The sequence below is a fragment of the Cataglyphis hispanica genome, chromosome 6 (assembly GCF_021464435.1).
Source record: "Cataglyphis hispanica isolate Lineage 1 chromosome 6, ULB_Chis1_1.0, whole genome shotgun sequence".
Taxonomy (NCBI): domain Eukaryota; kingdom Metazoa; phylum Arthropoda; class Insecta; order Hymenoptera; family Formicidae; genus Cataglyphis; species Cataglyphis hispanica.
Window position 1 is genome coordinate 4226624 of NC_065959.1, and position 18900 is coordinate 4245523.

Here is an 18900-nt window from a genome sequence, read left to right on the forward strand (position 1 = left end):
AAGTGGATATTAAATATTGCTATATATAAAGCATGTAAATGCAAAATTACAATATAAACATTTTGACAAAGTTGCAAAAATCTTCTGTTAAATAAGAATATGTCATTATTAAATTTTAATTTTTTTAAATATTTATATATATATATATATATATATATATATATATATATATATAAACATGATTCAAGATTTTACTTGAAATGACTCGGAATTTTTCGTCGTAATAAACAACTTTGTTGACTTCGCGACTTAATTTATGCAGCGTTTGATATTTTAATTCTATCTTTATTGTAAATGCAAATTTTGCTAATGTATGCATATTTTTTTTATGAACAAATTAAAAAACGTTTCGACTTATATGACTTACTTGAAATGATTATTTAAACGACATCCTGTATGATTTATTACAAACGTGGTGCGTGTAAAAAGAATATAACTTTAGGAAAAAAGAGATGGACTTTGAAAAGCAAATTGAAACTGAAGCATCAACAGATACCAAAAAAAAAGATTTACATTTACGATAGAATCTTTAGCGCACTATATGATGTCAGTCTGCATTGCATCACTTCGTCGATCATTCGTCGTAATAGGTAGAACAAATTTTTATTTTATCTATATTATTTTTTAACTCATAAATTATTAATTTTATATTTTAAAAGGCTGTGCTTTTTGGCAAATTTATGAATATCTCAAAAATGTATTATATTTATTAATATCTACAATATACTTAAAAAATTAAATTCATTGATTAAACGTGGCAAAGATGGATTGCTTATTAGTAATAGCACGAAAGTTGTTTATAGAATAAATTGCAAGAACTGTAGCGCTTCGTATATTGGCCAAACAAAAAGACAGGCATCCGGGTCAAGGAACATTTTAATAATATAAAAATGCAAGCAAGTAATCTTTCCGTAATCAGCAAACACAAATTAGAATTTGATCATGACTTCGATTGGTCAGCGCCTGATATTCTGCATACTGAAAAACATGTAAGAAAGAGAGAAATAGCTGAAATGTTTTTTATTAAAAAATTTGACAACACTATTAACCCATTTGCATCACACAGAAAAATGAAAAATTCGTTCTTATCACCAAAAATTTTTTTGATTGCATTTAAATGAAAATGTTTTTAAATGTTAAAAACAAAAGCAATATTACATAAATAAAGAATTTTTACTTCATTATAGATTCATAATTTAAGAGGAATAAAATCTAATTATTTTGCACAACATGATAATGTTTGAAATGGTCAAGGCATAATGCCACATGGCAGTTATCACATTGATAAAATGTATCTTTTCTTTTTTTTCTAATAAACAAACTACACAGCGTTTGCGAGCTTTCTTTGATGAATTCGTTTCAATAAGGATTGGAAAATGTTGACCCCTAAATCTTCCTGGTAATGATAAACATGGTGAAATTGTTCTTTTTTTTGTTGTTTTTTTTTTTTTTATTTTTCTAAGTTATTTTACCCTGAAACTATTCGCGATCACCTCTTTTCATTGACTGAGAGCCAAATACGCATGGGTATAATATACGCTCTGTTGATAAATGCGCACGTGCAATGAGCGCATATATGCGCGCTCTGGTGATAGTGGCCAGGCAAAATGCGCGCATATATGCACTTATGATGCAAATGGGTTAACTCTCAAAAAGACACAGAGAACTTAAACAACATATACGATAGAGGTCGTTCTCAGTATTCCAAACATAGTGGTTGACACAATGTCAGTTTCATTCCGATTTTTCTCTTTCTACTTTTTAACTATAACGCAGGTACATAATTCCGTTTATTTCATTTGTAACGTGACTATCATTATTTATAATATTGTTATTTTACTTCACTTGATAAGGAAACCATGACAAAACCATATGGTCGAAACGTCGTGATAGAACAATCAAATAATAAATTGCCAGTTTGGTCGTATAAACACTCGTCTATGTATTTATTAACTTATAATATAGATTTTTGTGCAATTTCTTTTTAAGAATTATATATTTTACACATACTATGTATATGCAGGTAGTAATTAGAATATTGTTTGCATTTAATATATTAATATACTACATAAAGCCGAGCTATTTCTGAAAACGTTCATGTCGCGTTTTAAATCAAATTTTGTAAATAGGTTAAATAAATATTTTGCTTATTTATTATTTAATTAAATAAATATATTTATATTGCTATCTATATTCTGTTAATTGTTTGGTATAAATTTCTTTTTAAAGGAATTTATTTGCAAATTGATTTAAATCAGTAGGACACTTTCTTATTTAAATCGGTAGAAAATTGTTTTTTTATTTAAATCAGTAGAAGGACGTTTTTTGAAATTCTACTCGAAACCTGATTTTTGTTTTGTATCATTATAAAAGGAGAATGTTAGATGCAGCAATTATTCAATCGCGTGGAAACGTGATTGTCACATTCATAAAAAGAATGTGATTAAAAAACTTGCTTGATTTTGTTGAATATTTATACACTTATTTTTAATCTTTGCAGCATTAGTTGATGAAAACATCGTCGTAATATAAATACACCTTAGAATGTTATTCCGCGATCAAATCTTGAATAGAGAAGAAGTGGATATCCTATATAATATTTTGCTTTTTAAAAATTCTTTATTGCTCTTTAAAAATTATTCTTTTTTTGAAAAAAGCATCTATTTCTCATCCTTTTTTTCTTACTTATTTTATCTTATTTTGTCTTATCTTATATTACATTTTATTATTACACTTATTTTATCTTATCTTTATCTTATTTTATCTTATATATATAATTATACATTTATAAGTATAAAGCATAATAAATTGTAAGACATAATTAGTGATGAAATAGTGATGAAATATCTGCTAAAAGTGTCACAAATATCTTGGCGAAACATCATTCTTCTTAAACATCAGGTGCTCTGATAACTAACAGTAAGTCAAAATCTTGCAATTTTTTAAATATTATGCAGTTAAAATTCTAGATTTTATTTTTTACTTTTTTCAAGACACAAAGTAATTCGTAAAGTTAAAATGTGATGTAATTAAAAACATATTAAACAAAGTAATACGGACAGGTATTTTATAATAAAACACCAATATTTCTTTTTACTAACTCGATTCTTTAAATCGCATTATATAAAATAATAGCAAGTAATTATTTAGAAGCAGAATTAACACGCTTTAAAAATCTCGCGATTTATTCTTCACAAAGCTCACCTATATAAATATATTTCACTTAAACAATGATGACGGAGTACTTATACTATTGCGTAAATTTGATCAAAAATTGGGAATTTAATATTGATTTAAATTTATAAACATATTTATATATATATATATATATATATATATATATATATTATTATATCAAATTTTATTAAAATAAGAATAATTATAAGCAGTAAATTTTTTTAAAGATTTTAATAAATATATTAGAAAAATGGAAAGTAAGAAATGTATTATGGTTTTTGTTGAATTCCTTGATTAATGAGCAAAGATTCCACTTTTGAATGAGTTACATAAAAAAATAATCGAGAAATATTGAGCCGACGAAATACTCTCACCGACATTGATTATAAAGTATTTTTATGAAATTTTTACGGTTAGTGGGATGATAATGATATTAACATCGTGTCAATGTATTATTTGTCAATATGTGTAAAATTCAATGTAATTCTACTTTAAAAATAATCTGAAGTAATTTGCATTTACATATTTAAATATAATTTAAGTTGTTTAATTTGTTTACAGGCTACGAGAATGGATTTAATCTTTTTGATACTAAGCGTCTTGTTCGTTCTTTTAATAATCTTTGCAATTATATCGACAATATATCATCAATATGTTCTTCGACGAAACCTAAAAAACATTCCTCAAGTTGGTAGATTTCCTTTTGGCGTGGCATTTGAGATATTGAAACTGGCAGATTATGGTGAAAAACTTTATGAATAAAATATTGCTATTATATACTTTTACAAAAATTATTTATATATTTTTGACAAAAAACTTAAAACATGAAATTTCATATTTATTGAAAATCAGTAATTTATTGAAAATAATAATTAATAAATATTGAATATTGAATATTTGATTATGCACTTACCACGTATTATGTAATTACCACAGAACGTGTACAATGGTTTGAGCAACATATGCTTCATTTTAAAGATGGAATTTTCGTTTTATGGATTGGCCTAAAACCAATAATTATGCTCTATAAACCTGAATTTTTTAAGGTAAGAGTGAAAAGAATCTTACTAACAATAAATGCATAAAGTGCTAAATTATTATTTATTTTTTGCAATGTAAATATATAAATTGTAATATAATATCATAAGAAAACAAAACTTCTTTTAATAGTAAAATAGAGCATATTTTTATAAACGTATTATTAAAAATTATTAAAAATTTCTTGATGTAATAAAAAAAATAATTTTGTTGGTAATCATTAATATAATTACTGCTATTGCATATATAAAAAATATGACCATAATTTCTTATTATAACAAATTATTAATTATTATAACAAAACTTCCTCTTTTGATGTAATAGACAAATTTTTGCTGAATAAATTTATTCGTAGAAATAGAAATACAAATAGCAAAAAGATTAATTTTTTAATTAAATCTTGTTTATCTATATTACAATAAATTTGCTATGGTAATGTAAAATATTATCCGCTCTTTTGTTTGCTACATAACATGCAAAAGATCATTAAACGAGTTTTCTTAGATCAACATTTCTAAGATGTCTATCGAGTATAATAAAAAGAAGATATATTTAGATTATATATATATATATATATATATATATATATATATATATATATAAACGCGTCAATTATACATATTATATTTATGTCATAAGAAAAACTGAACTGCTTCTCAAGTGAAATACTTCACGATCAAAAACTATACATTCCAAGTTTATTAAACGATCCAATTAATTATTATATTAATATTTAAAATGTAAATAAAGAATATAAAATAGGATAAAATAGGATGCTTTTTTTCTAATGTTACATAAAAAAAAATGTAACTCACAATACTTGAAAAAGTAAGTCATAAATATGGAACAAAATTTTGGCATATGAAATTCCGTTTTCAAAAAAATTAAAAATGTGTAAAAAGATATTTATGTTTAACATACATTAAAATGATAAATTATTACATCTATAATTATATATTTTTTTTAAATACATTTTTATAGATTATTTTGTCCAGCACTGTAAATATCGACAAAGACATTCCTTATAGTATGATGAAATCTTGGTTAGGCAAAGGACTTCTAACTTCTTCAGGTGAGCACATAAATTCTTTTACATTTATTTTTAATATTTTATTAAAGATAAAACGTATATTGCACCTTATACCAGATTATGCATTTTTTTATATATAGCGAAAGCATTTTGAACAAATCACAAGCAAACGAAACAATAATTTTACTTTAATTTTAAAAAATTAAAAAATATATTGTTTCATGTTCTTATTCTTGTGTGTCCAATTTCTTAAATAACTGATTTTACATTAATATTATTTATATATGTGAATTGGCGCAATTTAAAACATTATTCAGTTATTCATGGAACTTTTCTTATTTATACAAATATTCAGTGACAATATGCAAGAAATACAAAACTAAAATACAATAAAAAATTGTTTCTTCCATTTTTATTTACGTTAATTATCTATGCGCACTCATATACTTTATCTTTTTTACGATATTTTTAACATGTATATATATATCGTTGATTGATACTTTAGGAAAACAATGGAATCATGATAGAAAACTCATCGAACCAACGTTTCACTTTAATATGCTAAATAAATTTGCCGTGGTTATATCCGAAAAAGCAGAGATCTTAACAAAATGTCTCGAGAAGAAAATTGCAAGGAACCCAGGAAAAGCTATCAATATTTTTCCGTTTGCTAACAATGTTGCTCTCGATGTTATATGTGGTAATAAATAAGTAAATAAATAAATAAATAAATATATATATATATATATATATATATATATATATATATATATTTATATATGGCAATAATAAAAAATTATTTTGCAGAAACAGCAATGGATGTAAATATACATGCTCAAGAAATTGAAACCGAATATACCGCAACAATACATAGGTCCGAAAAGTTACAAATTACATTATTTTGTTAATAAAATTATTATTTAATAGCATTAATGATTCACTAAAAAGATTTTTTTGAGAATTAACAACAGAATTTGTTTGTTTAATTATATTTAATATAATAGTATAAAAATGCAATTATATCAGTTTAATATTTTAATCGTATTTTTAGAAGTTCTAAATTAATAGTGGAGCGATTTTTTCAACCGTGGCTTTGGTCAGATTGGTTGTATGATTTAATGCCTTCAGGAAGAAAATACAATTTAGGAATTAATACAATACATACATTTTCGAAAGAGGTATGTAAACGTAAAACGCTAATAATATATTATAATGTAAAAATAAGATATTGGCAGAATTTTATTAAATTAATTATTTACGTTATTTTTTATTCGATTGAATTTAACAACTGATAAATAATAAATTTTAGGTGATTCGTAAGAGAAAGATTGCACGACAATCGGAAAATGGTTCTGTCAAATCGGAAAACGAGGATGACGAATTTGATATAGGTGTGATTATTAAATTATTAATTTATCATTATTCATATGCTTGTATGAATAATTTTTTAAATTATTCTTGTAAAATTTATTTTGTTAGGTAAGCGAAAGAGGAAAGTTTTTGTCGATATGTTACTAGATCAAAATGAGAAGGACGAAACTCCATTAACCGATGATGAATTAAGGGAACAAATCGATACATTCATGTTTGCAGTGAGAGAAAAATTTTTGAAATTTAACACAAAACTTCTAATATTTCTTTTTATCATGCACGTTATAATGTTATTATAAGTGATTGTTATAAAATTGTAAATGTATATAATAATATAGGGTCACGACACAACTGCGGTTGCGATAACTTGGACGCTCTTTCTTTTGGGCAATAATCTGGAGCATCAAGAAAAAGTTCATGAAGAACTCGAGGATGTTTTCAAAGATTCAAAGACACCAGCTAGCGTAAAGGAATTGTTGCAATTAAAATATCTCGACAGGGTCATAAAAGAAACGCTCAGAATATTCCCAAGTGTACCCTTGATCTCAAGACAATTAAAGGAAAATGTAAAGATAGGTATGATAGAACTTTATTTCTATTAATATTAAGATAAAAGAAGGTATTATTTTATCTTAATATTAATAGGCAATGAAAAGGCAATTAATAGGCAATTAATTAATATTTTTATTTACAAATGATGAAAAGAATATGTTTCTGTTCAAGGATCTTTTTCTTAATTATTAAAGACTAAATAAGGATAATTCAAAAAAATAAATAGTTCAAAATTTATTTGAAACGGCTTCTAATTTGTGACAGAGTTCTAAACAAAATTCTATTTATCACTTCATACACTTTGCGCGCACGTGCATGTGTTTATGTATATAGCTATTCTTTAAATATTTTTAATATAAACAGAATTCTATTACAAATTATCTTGTGCAGATTTATCAAAACTATATTTATAAACATTATTTTATCAGTTTTACACAGTAGCTGCATTTTTTAGACTCTAAGAACATTTATATTTAAAAAGTTTATCAATATAAAATTTTATGAATGGCAGAAGTTTATAATAATTTATTTTATTTTAGGTGATTATATGCTTCCGAAAGATACCATAGTCGTATTGGGAATCTCATTAATGCATAGAAATCCGGAAGTTTGGTCAGACCCAAAAAAGTTTGATCCAGATCGCTTTCTTCCGGATAATTTGAAATATAGGAATCCATATGCTTATGTTCCATTCAGTGCTGGACCAAGAAATTGTATCGGCCAAAGATTTGCTTTACTCGAAGAAAAAGCCATATTAACAGCTATTTTGAGAAAGTGGAGAGTGAAAAGTGTAAAAACAATGGATACAGTTCAATATGGGTTTACTGTCATTTACCTACCGTGTGAAGAAATATTCATCCATTTCACGCCAAAAGAATAATCAATTTATTATTTTATCAATTTATATTTTGCCAGGGTTGGCAAAAAAACTTGTTTTTTTTATCATTTTAAACAAAAAACATTGGTTATTTTTGTTTAAAATTCTCTATACAATTTTATGTATATTTTGAAATATAGGTAGATGATGGTTTCGATGGTTGTCCGTCATACGGACAAATGTTATTAACTTTTTAATATTTTAACTTAAGTTTTAACTGTTTAATTAGTTACCTTGATATATGTATAATATCTAAATATAAAACCAGATAGGCAGATTAAACCGGATATCTTTATTTCATAATAAGTGCTACTATTTTTGACTACTCGTTTTATTAGTTGTAGATTGGTGCCATCATTGTTTTGAGTTGAGGCATACTTTCGTGTATATTTCTTTTTTAAAAGAAGTTAAAAAATTTACGGGTTGTGTATATTTTTTTTTTTAAGAAAAGTTAAAAAATTTACGGATCAGAAAAGATTGATATCGTGGTAACAATCGAAGTAAACTTTTTCTACACAAAGCATTTGCTTTGGTAAAAGCAGCATTGCATTCGGTATATATTAGAGAATATATCGTACTAGTTTTGATTGTCACTTTGTACGCCCGAATATAGCAATCGTATTTTTCTCGTGTTGGAGCAAAACGGGGTACCTACACATTTCTTGTAATGAAAAGAGGAAAAACTGTTATCCTGATTTTATTTATCTACAAAAAGCAGTTGAAAACAAAAATTTATCACTCAGAAAATAAAACTTTTAAAAAAATCTTTTTGAGATCCTTAAAATTAAAAAATTGGTAAAACTATACAAAAATTAACATACCTCCGATTTGATTGCACCTCAAGTATGTTGTAGGAGAGGTTCTTCTGACTAATTCCTCGCATGGAATTTGTATGAGACGGCATTGATTTAGGAGATGTAACAAGTTAAAGTTTTACAGTTTTAATGCTTTAAAACATACAAAAGAGCATGTGAAAACGAGTCAACAACCACTGATTTATATAGGAATTGCTCAAAACATCTATTCGATTTTAATATAAACTTTATAAACTTTCATTCGATAATGCATTGATAGTTTTGATATAGGCGTTTCTTAATCGATCATAATTTTACAAGTCTATAAATCAAAGATTATTGAGAAGGATATTTAAAATTTAAAGGACGCATCTGTGTTAAGCGAATCACGATGTTATTCTTCAGTTCGAAGAGACAGAGAGAGAGAGAGAGAGAGAGAGAGAGACAGAGAGAGAGAGAGAGAGAGAGTGCAAACATGATTCAAGGTCTTACTTGAAATGGCTCGAGATTCTGTTTCATGATAAACAAACAAAATCTAGTTGCCTTGCGACTAATTTATACAATGTTTAATATTTTTATTCTTTATTACGAATGCAAACTTCGTCATGTGCATATTTTTTTCTTATGAAAAAAAATTAAAAACATTTCAACACCTATGACTTACTTGAAATGATTATGTAAAACGATGACTTTCTGTATGGATTGTTACGTATATATGCGCATAATAGAATATCATTTAAAAAAAAAAATTAACATATGTAGAGCAAATGGAATCGACCTTCTGGGATGACGTTTTTTTTCTAGTAACCGTGACTAATGTTTTTCTTCAAAAAAGCGAGGCCGCTTTAGCTATTGAAGGAGAAAAATATATGTCGGCGATGGAATTTTTAACACTTTGGCTGGCGTCTGCTTGCATCGCGTCATCGTTGCATCTCGTTGATTATACGTCATAATTCAGGTTAAACATTTCACAAACCGTTTTATTGTTAAATAATAAGCGGAAAGATGAAAGTTGTTATCTGATAAGTCTTGAGATAATATATTAATTATACATTTTTCTTTGTGAATTAAGAGCATTGCAAAAATTTGATGGACATTTTACAATAGTTTTATAATGAGTTTTTCCATCCTTTTCTTATTAAACATATATCATGTATATGTATGTGTATATGTTGATGTTTTGTTTATGAAGTTGCCAAATTGAGCGAAAATAAAGAAATTTAATTATGAATCATTTTTTATTGTATGAATGTACGAGAAATAAATAAATTGTGCGCTTTTATTTTTTTTACATAAAATTTTTTATTTGTGTTTATTTGGCCGCAAGGAGGTCGCTGGCACATCTCTATTGGCTCATTCTAATGAGAGTGTTGTTCGTAGAGGCTTTTATCTATGGCTCGGAAAAATATTTATGTCACTTTCGTTGATAATGTTAATCTCTTGCCGCCTGTTAAATATAACATCATCGAATCATGTTGGTTTGATATAAGTACATAACAAATTGATTTTATTATTATTTATTACAAACATTTATATTCTCTTATTATAATTTGCGTACGATTTTTATTGTAATATATTATATATTTCTTTAGTTCAAATATTTAAGTATTTAAATTAAATACCAAAATATTTTAACCAAAAAGATAATAAATTAAACGCATTTAGGAAAGATTTTTTTTTCTCCGTATATGTCTTATATATTATCTAGCACATGTGTGTGCACACATCACTACTGGAACAGGTTTAGCAATTCATAATCATGATCAGAATACATAAGAAGATCACAGTAAAGTTATGTACATTATGCCTTTATGTAATAAAAATAAAGATTACAACACATTGTCCGAAATCAAGCTTATATATACATATTGTAGCATATTATATACATATTATATACATATTGTTTCTTAAGTATGCGGGTTTAAAAATTATTACTTAAATATACTATATATATGCAAATGATTATCGTATCGGTTTCTGTCTCGTATGTCAGTGATATCAAAGAACAGTTCACTTACCCTTATCTTGTGTAAAAATATTTCAAACCATTGCGAGGATAAATCATATAAGATAAATGATCCATGACATTGTTATGTACATTTCGTTGTTATATACTATAGTAGTTATATACCAGAGTATAGTATTTATACATATAGTTTTTATACATTACATATTTCTGCGTTCGAGCAACGGGAAAATGCAAAGTCAGATAATAATAATAATGTAATTTGCTTGAATAATAAAGATATATAATAATTTTAAGATAGCATAAAGATTAAGGTAGCAGTATCATTTTATGATCAGCAAAATAAACAAAAAAATTGCGTGAAGTTATATTACATTACGTGATAAAAATAGAAATTACAACTTACATATTGACTGAAATCAAGCTTATGTGCATATTGTAGCATTTCTTAAGTATGTGGGCTAAAAATTATTATTTAAATATACTATGTATATGTAGGATATTGAACTTGGTGCGTATATATTATATGTATAACGTCGTGGTACGCGATTTCGAGAGATACAAACATGACGAGCGAGTGACCCGAGGGAGTCGCGAATTAGAAACGAGAGAGTGTAGATGTGTCATCAGAGATCTCTTAATCCGTCGTTTTTTTGTGTTAATCACTTTTTGTATCAGATATTTAACATTAAACGAGTTAAACAAAATTAAGCAAAACCACGAGGTAATATATAAAAGAACGATGACCGGCCCGGTCATCATTCTTTTATAATAACATCTTTATAATAAATATTAAAAGACTACATATATGCAATTGATTATGATTCATATCGGTTTCTATTTCGTATTTCATTGTTATGCAATTGATTATGATTTGTATCGGTTTCTGTCTCATATCGTGTTATCAAAGAACACACAGTTTACTCAATACAGCATTTTTTTTTAATCGTGCAAAAATATTTTAAACAATTGAAGAAAGATCATATCAAAAATAAATGATTCGGTTTTGTTGCATTACATTATGTAATTACATTAGGCATACATTATCTATTTATATATGGGTCGAGAATAATAAAAATTAAGATAGTAGTATCATTTTGTGATCGATTCACAGATCAAGAAGATGTGATTATTTAATATTCTGCTCTTTTTTTAAAAAAAGTGTTTAAAACATTTTTTTTCAAAGTATCTATTTTCTTCTTATCTTTTTTTTTCTATTATTTTTCTGCATTTAATTATACTACATTTATATATAAAGCATGATAAATTGATATTGTATAATTAGTGAAACGCAGCAATATCGTTTCAGTATCATTTAATTAAAACTCATGGTTTCGCTTTTTATTTTTTTCAAGACGCAAATTAATTCACGCGAATTTAATATGTGATTTAATAAAATACTCATGAAACAAAGTGCTGGCAAATACTTTATGATAAAACACCAATATTTCTTTTTACTGTCTCGATTCTTTAAATCGTATTATTTAAAATTAAGATAAATAATTATTTAAAAACAGAATTAACACTGTATATATTGAACATTTTACGAATCATAACTTTTTGCAATTCGATTATATATACATATGTCAATTAATGATGATGAAGCGCTTATATTGTTGCACAAATATATGTTTGATCAAAAATTTTAATTGCAATATTGATTTAATATGTAATTTGTAAACGCTCATGTCACATCTTTAAATTATTGTGAAAAAAAGAATATACGTTTTAAACTGCAAAACTTTTTAAAGATGTCAATGAATTATGATAGAAAATAAAATATAAATAATTTATTGAGATTTTTGTTAATTTTTTGATTAATGAGCACAGATTCTACTTTGAACGATTTACATAGAAATAATCGAGAAATATTTCACTGAAATATTCTCACCAACATTGATTTTAGATTCGATTTTTATCGATGATATATATATATATATATATATATATATATATATATATATATATATACATAATGTGTATACAAATATATATACACATTATATCTAATCTTCTTCAATATCTTTATCTTTATAAAAGTTTTTCAGTTATTAGAGATAATAATATTATAAACTCTGTGTCAATGAAATATTTAGCAATGTGTAAAATTTCAATGTAATTCTACATTAAAAAATATTTATATTAATTTATGCATTTACATATATGATAATTTGAACTGTTTAATATATTTACAGGCTATAAGAATGGACTTAATTTCTTTGATATTGTGCGCCTTGTTTGTTGTTTTAATAATCCCCGCAATTATATCGACAATATATTATCAGTATGTTTTTCGACGAAACTTAAAAAATATTCCTCAAATCGGTAGATTTCCTTTTGGCGTGGCATTTGAATTAATGAATCTGACGGATTATGGTGAAGAACTTTATGAATATTGCTATTATATGCTTTTACAAATATTATTTATATATTTTTAATAAAGAATTTAAAACATGTAATACATAAGAGGAAGAGGCCAATTGGAGCACGCTTTAGTCGCAGCTTTTTTTATCGAATTTTGCAATTATATTATTTTACTTCTTTTATTAATTTTGTTACCCTTTTATAATTTTAATTTTCTCAGCATCTTATGTCGGACACATGTCTTTAGCTATATATGACATTTAGATATTTACTAGCGTATTTTTCATATAGATGAGATCTTTGTTGATTCCTCCACTATTTTTCTAAAAGCAAAACCAAGTGGCTGTGATAAGCCCTGCCAATACGAAATCTGACAAACATATTATCATTTACAAATTATTAGATAATAAGCGTAATGTAATTTTAACATTATTATAAATCTACCATTGTGCTCCGTATTTATTACTCCGCTTTATATTTTTTTATACGTTTAATTTTAATTATTTCCATTGATCAGGATCCGAAATGGGTCAAAACATTTGGTTTTAATTATTTTATATAATTTATTTATTAATTAAAATTATTTTTTAAGAAAGCATACATTTATTGCACACTAAATACCGCGTCTGGGCTTCAATTGGCCTTTCTTTCTTGTATTTATTAACATTTATCGTTTGAGTCTTGTATAAACTTTTATTTTATTATTTTAAAATAAGGAATTTGTTATTTATTTTAATTCAATATAATAATTAATAAATACTGAATATATATGATTATGTGTTATTTACAGATCGGATACAATGGTTAAAGCAACGTATGTTTCAATTTAAAAACGGAATTTTCATATTTTGGATTGGCATAAAACCGTTCATTAATATCTATAAACCTGAATTTTTAGAGGTAAGATTGAAAAAAATCTTGCTAATGGCATAAAATCTTATAGTAAAATATCGATTGTTATTTTTTTTGTGATGTAAATGTATAAATAGTAATTTAATATTATAAGAAAACGAAATTTGTTTCAATAGTAAAGCATACTTTTATAAATACATTATTAAAAAGTTTCTTGATGTAATAGAGAAAAAGAATTTTGTTAGTGATCAGTAATACAATTTTTACTACTATATATATGAAAAATATGACCATATTTTACTATAATAAATTATTTAATATTGCAACAAAATATTTATAATAATAATAAGTGTAATATAATAATAAGTATATATATATATATATATATATATATATATAATAAGTATATATATATATATATATATATATATATATATATATATATATATATATATATATATATATATATATATATATATATATATTTGCGACTACTACATTATATTTGCGTCGAAAAAAAACTCCATCTTTCAAGTGAGATAGTTCATGGTTAAACTATACATTTTAAGTTAATTTAGCGATCTGGTCAATTATCGGTTTCATATTTAGAATATAAATAAAAATAATAAAATACCATATCTTTTCTTAATGCTACATCAGAAAAAATGTATGTAATTAACGAAAAGATAAATCGTAAATATGGAATAAAATTTTGAGCTATAAAACCTTGTTATTAAAAAAATTAAAAATGTGTAAAAAGGTATTTTGTTTTAACATAAATGTGATAAATTATTACATGCATGATTATATTTTTTTAAAATACATTTTTATAGATCATTTTATCCAGCACCGAAAATATTGACAAAGGTTTTCCTTATGATATGATGAAATCTTGGTTAGGCAAAGGGCTTCTAACTTCTACAGGTAACTATAAATTCTTTTACATCTATTTTTAATATTTCATTAAAAAGTATATTACACCTTACACTAGATTATGCATTTTTGATACATCGTTATTCGTGAAAGCATTTTGAACAAATCACAAGGAAACAAAATTTCACTCTAAATACGCAAACTTGTATATATGTGTACCATGATAAAAAATAAAAAAATATATTGGTTCTTATCCTTGTGTGACCAATTAAGTAACTAATTTTACATTAATATTAATTATATATATGTGAATGGCGCACTTTAAAATATTATTCAGTTATTCATGGAACTTTTCTTATTTATACAAATATTCAGTGACAATATGTAAGAAATACAAAACTAAAATACAATAAAAAAATTATATAAAAAATTGGTTTTTTTTTTCATTTTTATTTATATTAATTATTTATGCGCATTCATATTTTTTATCTCTTTTACAATATTTTTAACATATAAATGTATCGCTGATTGATCTTACTTTAGGAAAACAATGGAACCACGATAGAAAACTCATTGGGCCAACGTTCCATTTTGCTATATTGGACCGATTTGCGGTGATTATATCTGAAAAAGCACAGATCTTGACAAAATGTCTCGAAAAAGAAATAGCAATGAACCCAGGAAAACCTATCAATATTTTTCCGTTTGCTAACAATGTTGCGCTTGACGTTATATGTGGTAATAAATAATAAAATAAATAAATAAATAAACATATACATATACATCTATATATATATATATATATATATATATATATATACCGGGTGTAACTGAACGTTCTAACCAGACTTTGAGATCTTATAGGAAATTTAATTCTGAACAAAAAATTTCCTATAAACATGAGTCAAAAATGTTTTCTTAAGAAGTTGTCGCTCAAAAATCGTGATTATATCACATAATCATTACAATATCAGTATAATTTCGATGATTTCGATTTCCGACATTGTATATATAAATCAAACGCAAAAACCAAACCTTACATCACATTTTATATAATTGTGAGAATAAATATGACTTATTCTCATAGATATTTAAATATAAGCAAAATTTTATGTCGGTATTAATTTCGATGTATAACAAAATTAATTATTCGAGTCAATATTATTTTCGGGAGATAGGTATCAATTTTATTCTTTAATAAAATTTGTAAGTAATATAGCATACTTTGACAAAGGAGTTATGGTGATAATAAATAATTATTTTGCAGAAACGGCAATGGGTGTGGATATACATGCTCAAGAAATTGAAACTGAGTATACCACAACAATACATAGGTTCGAGAAGTCACGAGTGACATTATTTTGTTAATAATAAAATTGTTAATAACATTAATGATTTATGAAGAAGATCTTGTTCAGATCTTAAACAGAATATTTGTTTGATTAATTTATATTTAATATATTTAATATCTTATTAATATTAATATACTGTAATATAATATAATATTATATATCAGTTTACCGTTTTAATCGTACTTTTAGAGGTTCTAAATTAATAGCTGACCGAATTTTTCAACCGTGGCTTTGGTCAGATTGGTTGTATAATTTAGTGCCTTCAGGAATAAAATACAATTCAGGACTTAATATAATACATAAATTTACGAAAGAGGTAAAAAAGACGCTAATAGTATATTGTAATATATTAAAATATTGGCAGAATTCTAACAAATTAATTATGCACACTATTTTTTATTTGATTGGATTTAAAAAGTTTAACAATAAATGATAAATTTTAGGTGATTCGTAAGAGAAAGATTGCACGACAATCGGAAAATGGTTTTGTCAAGTCGGAAAACGAGGATGACAAATTTGATATAGGTGTTATTATTAAATTATTAATTTATCATTATACATATGCTTTGATGGCTTGTATGAATAATTTTTTTAATTATTCTTATAAAATTTATTTTGTTAGATAAGCGAAAGAGAAAAGCTTTTCTGGACCTGTTACTAGATCAGAATGAGAAGACCGAAACTCCATTAAACGATGATGAATTAAGGGCACAAGTCGACACATTCATGTTCGAGGTGAGAGAAAAATTTTTTAAATTTAACAAAATTTTTTTTTATCAGGCTTGGTAATGTTATTATAACTGAGTGTTTTAAAATTGTAAATTGTTAATAAGGGTCACGACACAACTGCGGTTGCGATAACTTGGACGCTCTTTCTTTTGGGCAATAATCTCGAGCATCAAGAAAAAGTTCATGAAGAACTTGAGGAAGTTTTCAAAGATTCAAAGACACCAGCTAACTTAAATGAATTGTCACAATTAAAATATCTCGATAGGATCATAAAAGAAACGCTTAGATTATTCCCTAGTGTACCTGTAATAACAAGAAGATTAAAGAAAGATGTAAAAATAGGTATGACAGAACTTTATTTCTATTAATATTAAGATAAAAAAATTTTAAGATATTTACATTAATCTGTAGATTTATAAAATTTGCTATAAAACGATTAAATATTTTTATTTAACTAATAAAGAAAATATGCTTCAGAGAGATATCTCTTTTTCTTATCTATTAAAAGCTTAATAAAAATGTTTCAAATGACCAATAGTTTAAAATATATTTTAGACAGTCTCAGAATTTTAGACAAAATTTTATTTATTATTATTATGTATAGATGTATGTATGTGTGTCCATTCTTCGAATATTATTGTTATAAATTAAATTCTATCACAAATTATTTAAAGTAAATAATATTATATTGTCAGTTCTACACAAAAATTTAATTTTAAGCAATAAAAATATTTTATCGATATAAAATTTTATGCGGATGTGTGACAGAATACATTCTATACAATCTGTTTTATTTTAGATGATTTTACTCTTCCAAAAGGAGCTACAGTCGTATTGCATATCGCATTAACGCACATAAATCCGGAAGTTTGGACAGATCCAAATAAATTCGATCCAGATCGTTTTCTTCCGGATAATTCGAAACATAGAAATCCATATGCTTACGTTCCATTTAGCGCTGGACCAAGAAACTGTATCGGCCAGAGATTTGCTTTACTCGAAGAAAAAACAGTATTAACAGCTATTTTAAGAAAATGGAGAGTGAAAAGTTTAAAAACAACTATTCAATACGGCAATACTCTCATTTATCGACCGTGCGAAGAAATATTCATCCATTTCACATCAAAAAAATAATCAATCTATGATACTACTATGTACTCTTTTATGTATATCTTGAAATATAATTTGAATGTTAGTCATACGGAGGATGATATGATAACGGATCGTAAGTACTAAAATTATGATACTGGCATATAATAATAAAATTTTATATATGCATATTTACGTTGAGTATATTTACGACGAATACTTTATGTGGTATTTGTTGTAATTCTTTTGCAGTAATAAATTAAATGCGAAAATTAGAGCTATTTGAATTTTACGATCCGTTGCAGTGCATTTTGACAATAATCACAAAATACCAAATTGAAGAGTTAATAAGTATCTCGATGATTTTAAACTCGTTTTAAATAATATAAGACTATATATTAAAAACTGAGATTGCATAAGATTTGATCAGTCAGAAAATTTTTATTTTTTTTTTTGTACAAATTAATTAAATCTTAATTTCGGTCTTTCATTTATTGATTTATCTATATTGTCCAATATAAACTGATAGTAAAAAGAATATTAAAGATTGCTGTATATGAAGGATATATTAAAGATTACTATATATAAAGTATAAATATAAATACAGTGGTGTAATGGTTTTAATAAAGTTGCAAAATAATGAAGTCATTCTGCTAAATAACGTAACAATATTATTAAATTTTAATTTTTTAATATATATATATTAAAATATGCATTGAGATATGTGATACGTAAAATTAAGAAAACATTTTTATCTTGCGAGTTGTAAATCGCCTAATTCCTCTCTCTTTATAATTAAAGTATGGATTAAATTACAATATAGATAAAAAACTGAG

General features: G+C 25.2%; 2 protein-coding genes across 5 annotated transcripts; both read left to right on the plus strand.

The window, feature by feature from the left end:
* The first annotated feature begins 572 nt into the window (after positions 1-572).
* On the plus strand, positions 573-8327 carry LOC126850277 (cytochrome P450 4C1-like). Of its 3 annotated transcripts, XM_050593105.1 has the most exons (12): positions 1655-1776; positions 2501-2919; positions 3739-3919; positions 4114-4223; positions 5197-5287; positions 5751-5945; positions 6053-6119; positions 6297-6423; positions 6555-6636; positions 6725-6837; positions 6955-7192; positions 7708-8327. In XM_050593105.1, the coding sequence occupies exons 3-12, from the start codon at positions 3748-3750 to the stop codon at positions 8046-8048; spliced, it is 1536 nt and encodes a 511-aa protein (XP_050449062.1). In that variant the 5' UTR covers positions 1655-1776; positions 2501-2919; positions 3739-3747; the 3' UTR covers positions 8049-8327. The 3 variants fall into 3 exon arrangements, with proteins under 3 accessions (XP_050449063.1, XP_050449060.1, XP_050449062.1); XM_050593106.1 differs by lacking the exons at positions 1655-1776; positions 2501-2919 and adding an exon at positions 573-590; XM_050593103.1 differs by lacking the exon at positions 2501-2919 and having other exon boundaries at positions 1646-1776.
* Positions 8328-11372: 3045 nt separating this feature from the next.
* Positions 11373-18176, plus strand: LOC126850266 (cytochrome P450 4C1-like). Of its 2 annotated transcripts, XM_050593089.1 has the most exons (11): positions 11373-11529; positions 13001-13181; positions 13960-14069; positions 14855-14945; positions 15438-15632; positions 16162-16228; positions 16436-16562; positions 16690-16771; positions 16869-16981; positions 17080-17317; positions 17775-18176. In XM_050593089.1, the coding sequence occupies exons 2-11, from the start codon at positions 13010-13012 to the stop codon at positions 18107-18109; spliced, it is 1530 nt and encodes a 509-aa protein (XP_050449046.1). In that variant the 5' UTR covers positions 11373-11529; positions 13001-13009; the 3' UTR covers positions 18110-18176. The 2 variants fall into 2 exon arrangements, with proteins under 2 accessions (XP_050449046.1, XP_050449047.1); XM_050593090.1 differs by lacking the exon at positions 13001-13181 and having other exon boundaries at positions 11425-11529.
* The last annotated feature ends 724 nt before the right edge of the window (positions 18177-18900 follow it).

Bases quoted from the DNA above. Each gene is read 5' to 3' on its own strand.
- LOC126850277 (XM_050593103.1), top strand. From the start codon at position 1,726: ATGTCAGTTTCATTCCGATTTTTCTCTTTCTACTTTTTAACTATAACG. The intron at 4,224-5,196 runs GTAAGAGTGAAA...ACATTTTTATAG, and splicing joins ATAAACCTGAATTTTTTAAG to ATTATTTTGTCCAGCACTGT. The intron at 6,838-6,954 runs GTGAGAGAAAAA...ATAATAATATAG, and splicing joins TCGATACATTCATGTTTGCA to GGTCACGACACAACTGCGGT.
- LOC126850266 (XM_050593089.1), top strand. From the start codon at position 13,010: ATGGACTTAATTTCTTTGATATTGTGCGCCTTGTTTGTTGTTTTAATA. The intron at 13,182-13,959 runs GTGAAGAACTTT...TGTTATTTACAG, and splicing joins AATGAATCTGACGGATTATG to ATCGGATACAATGGTTAAAG. The intron at 16,982-17,079 runs GTGAGAGAAAAA...ATTGTTAATAAG, and splicing joins TCGACACATTCATGTTCGAG to GGTCACGACACAACTGCGGT.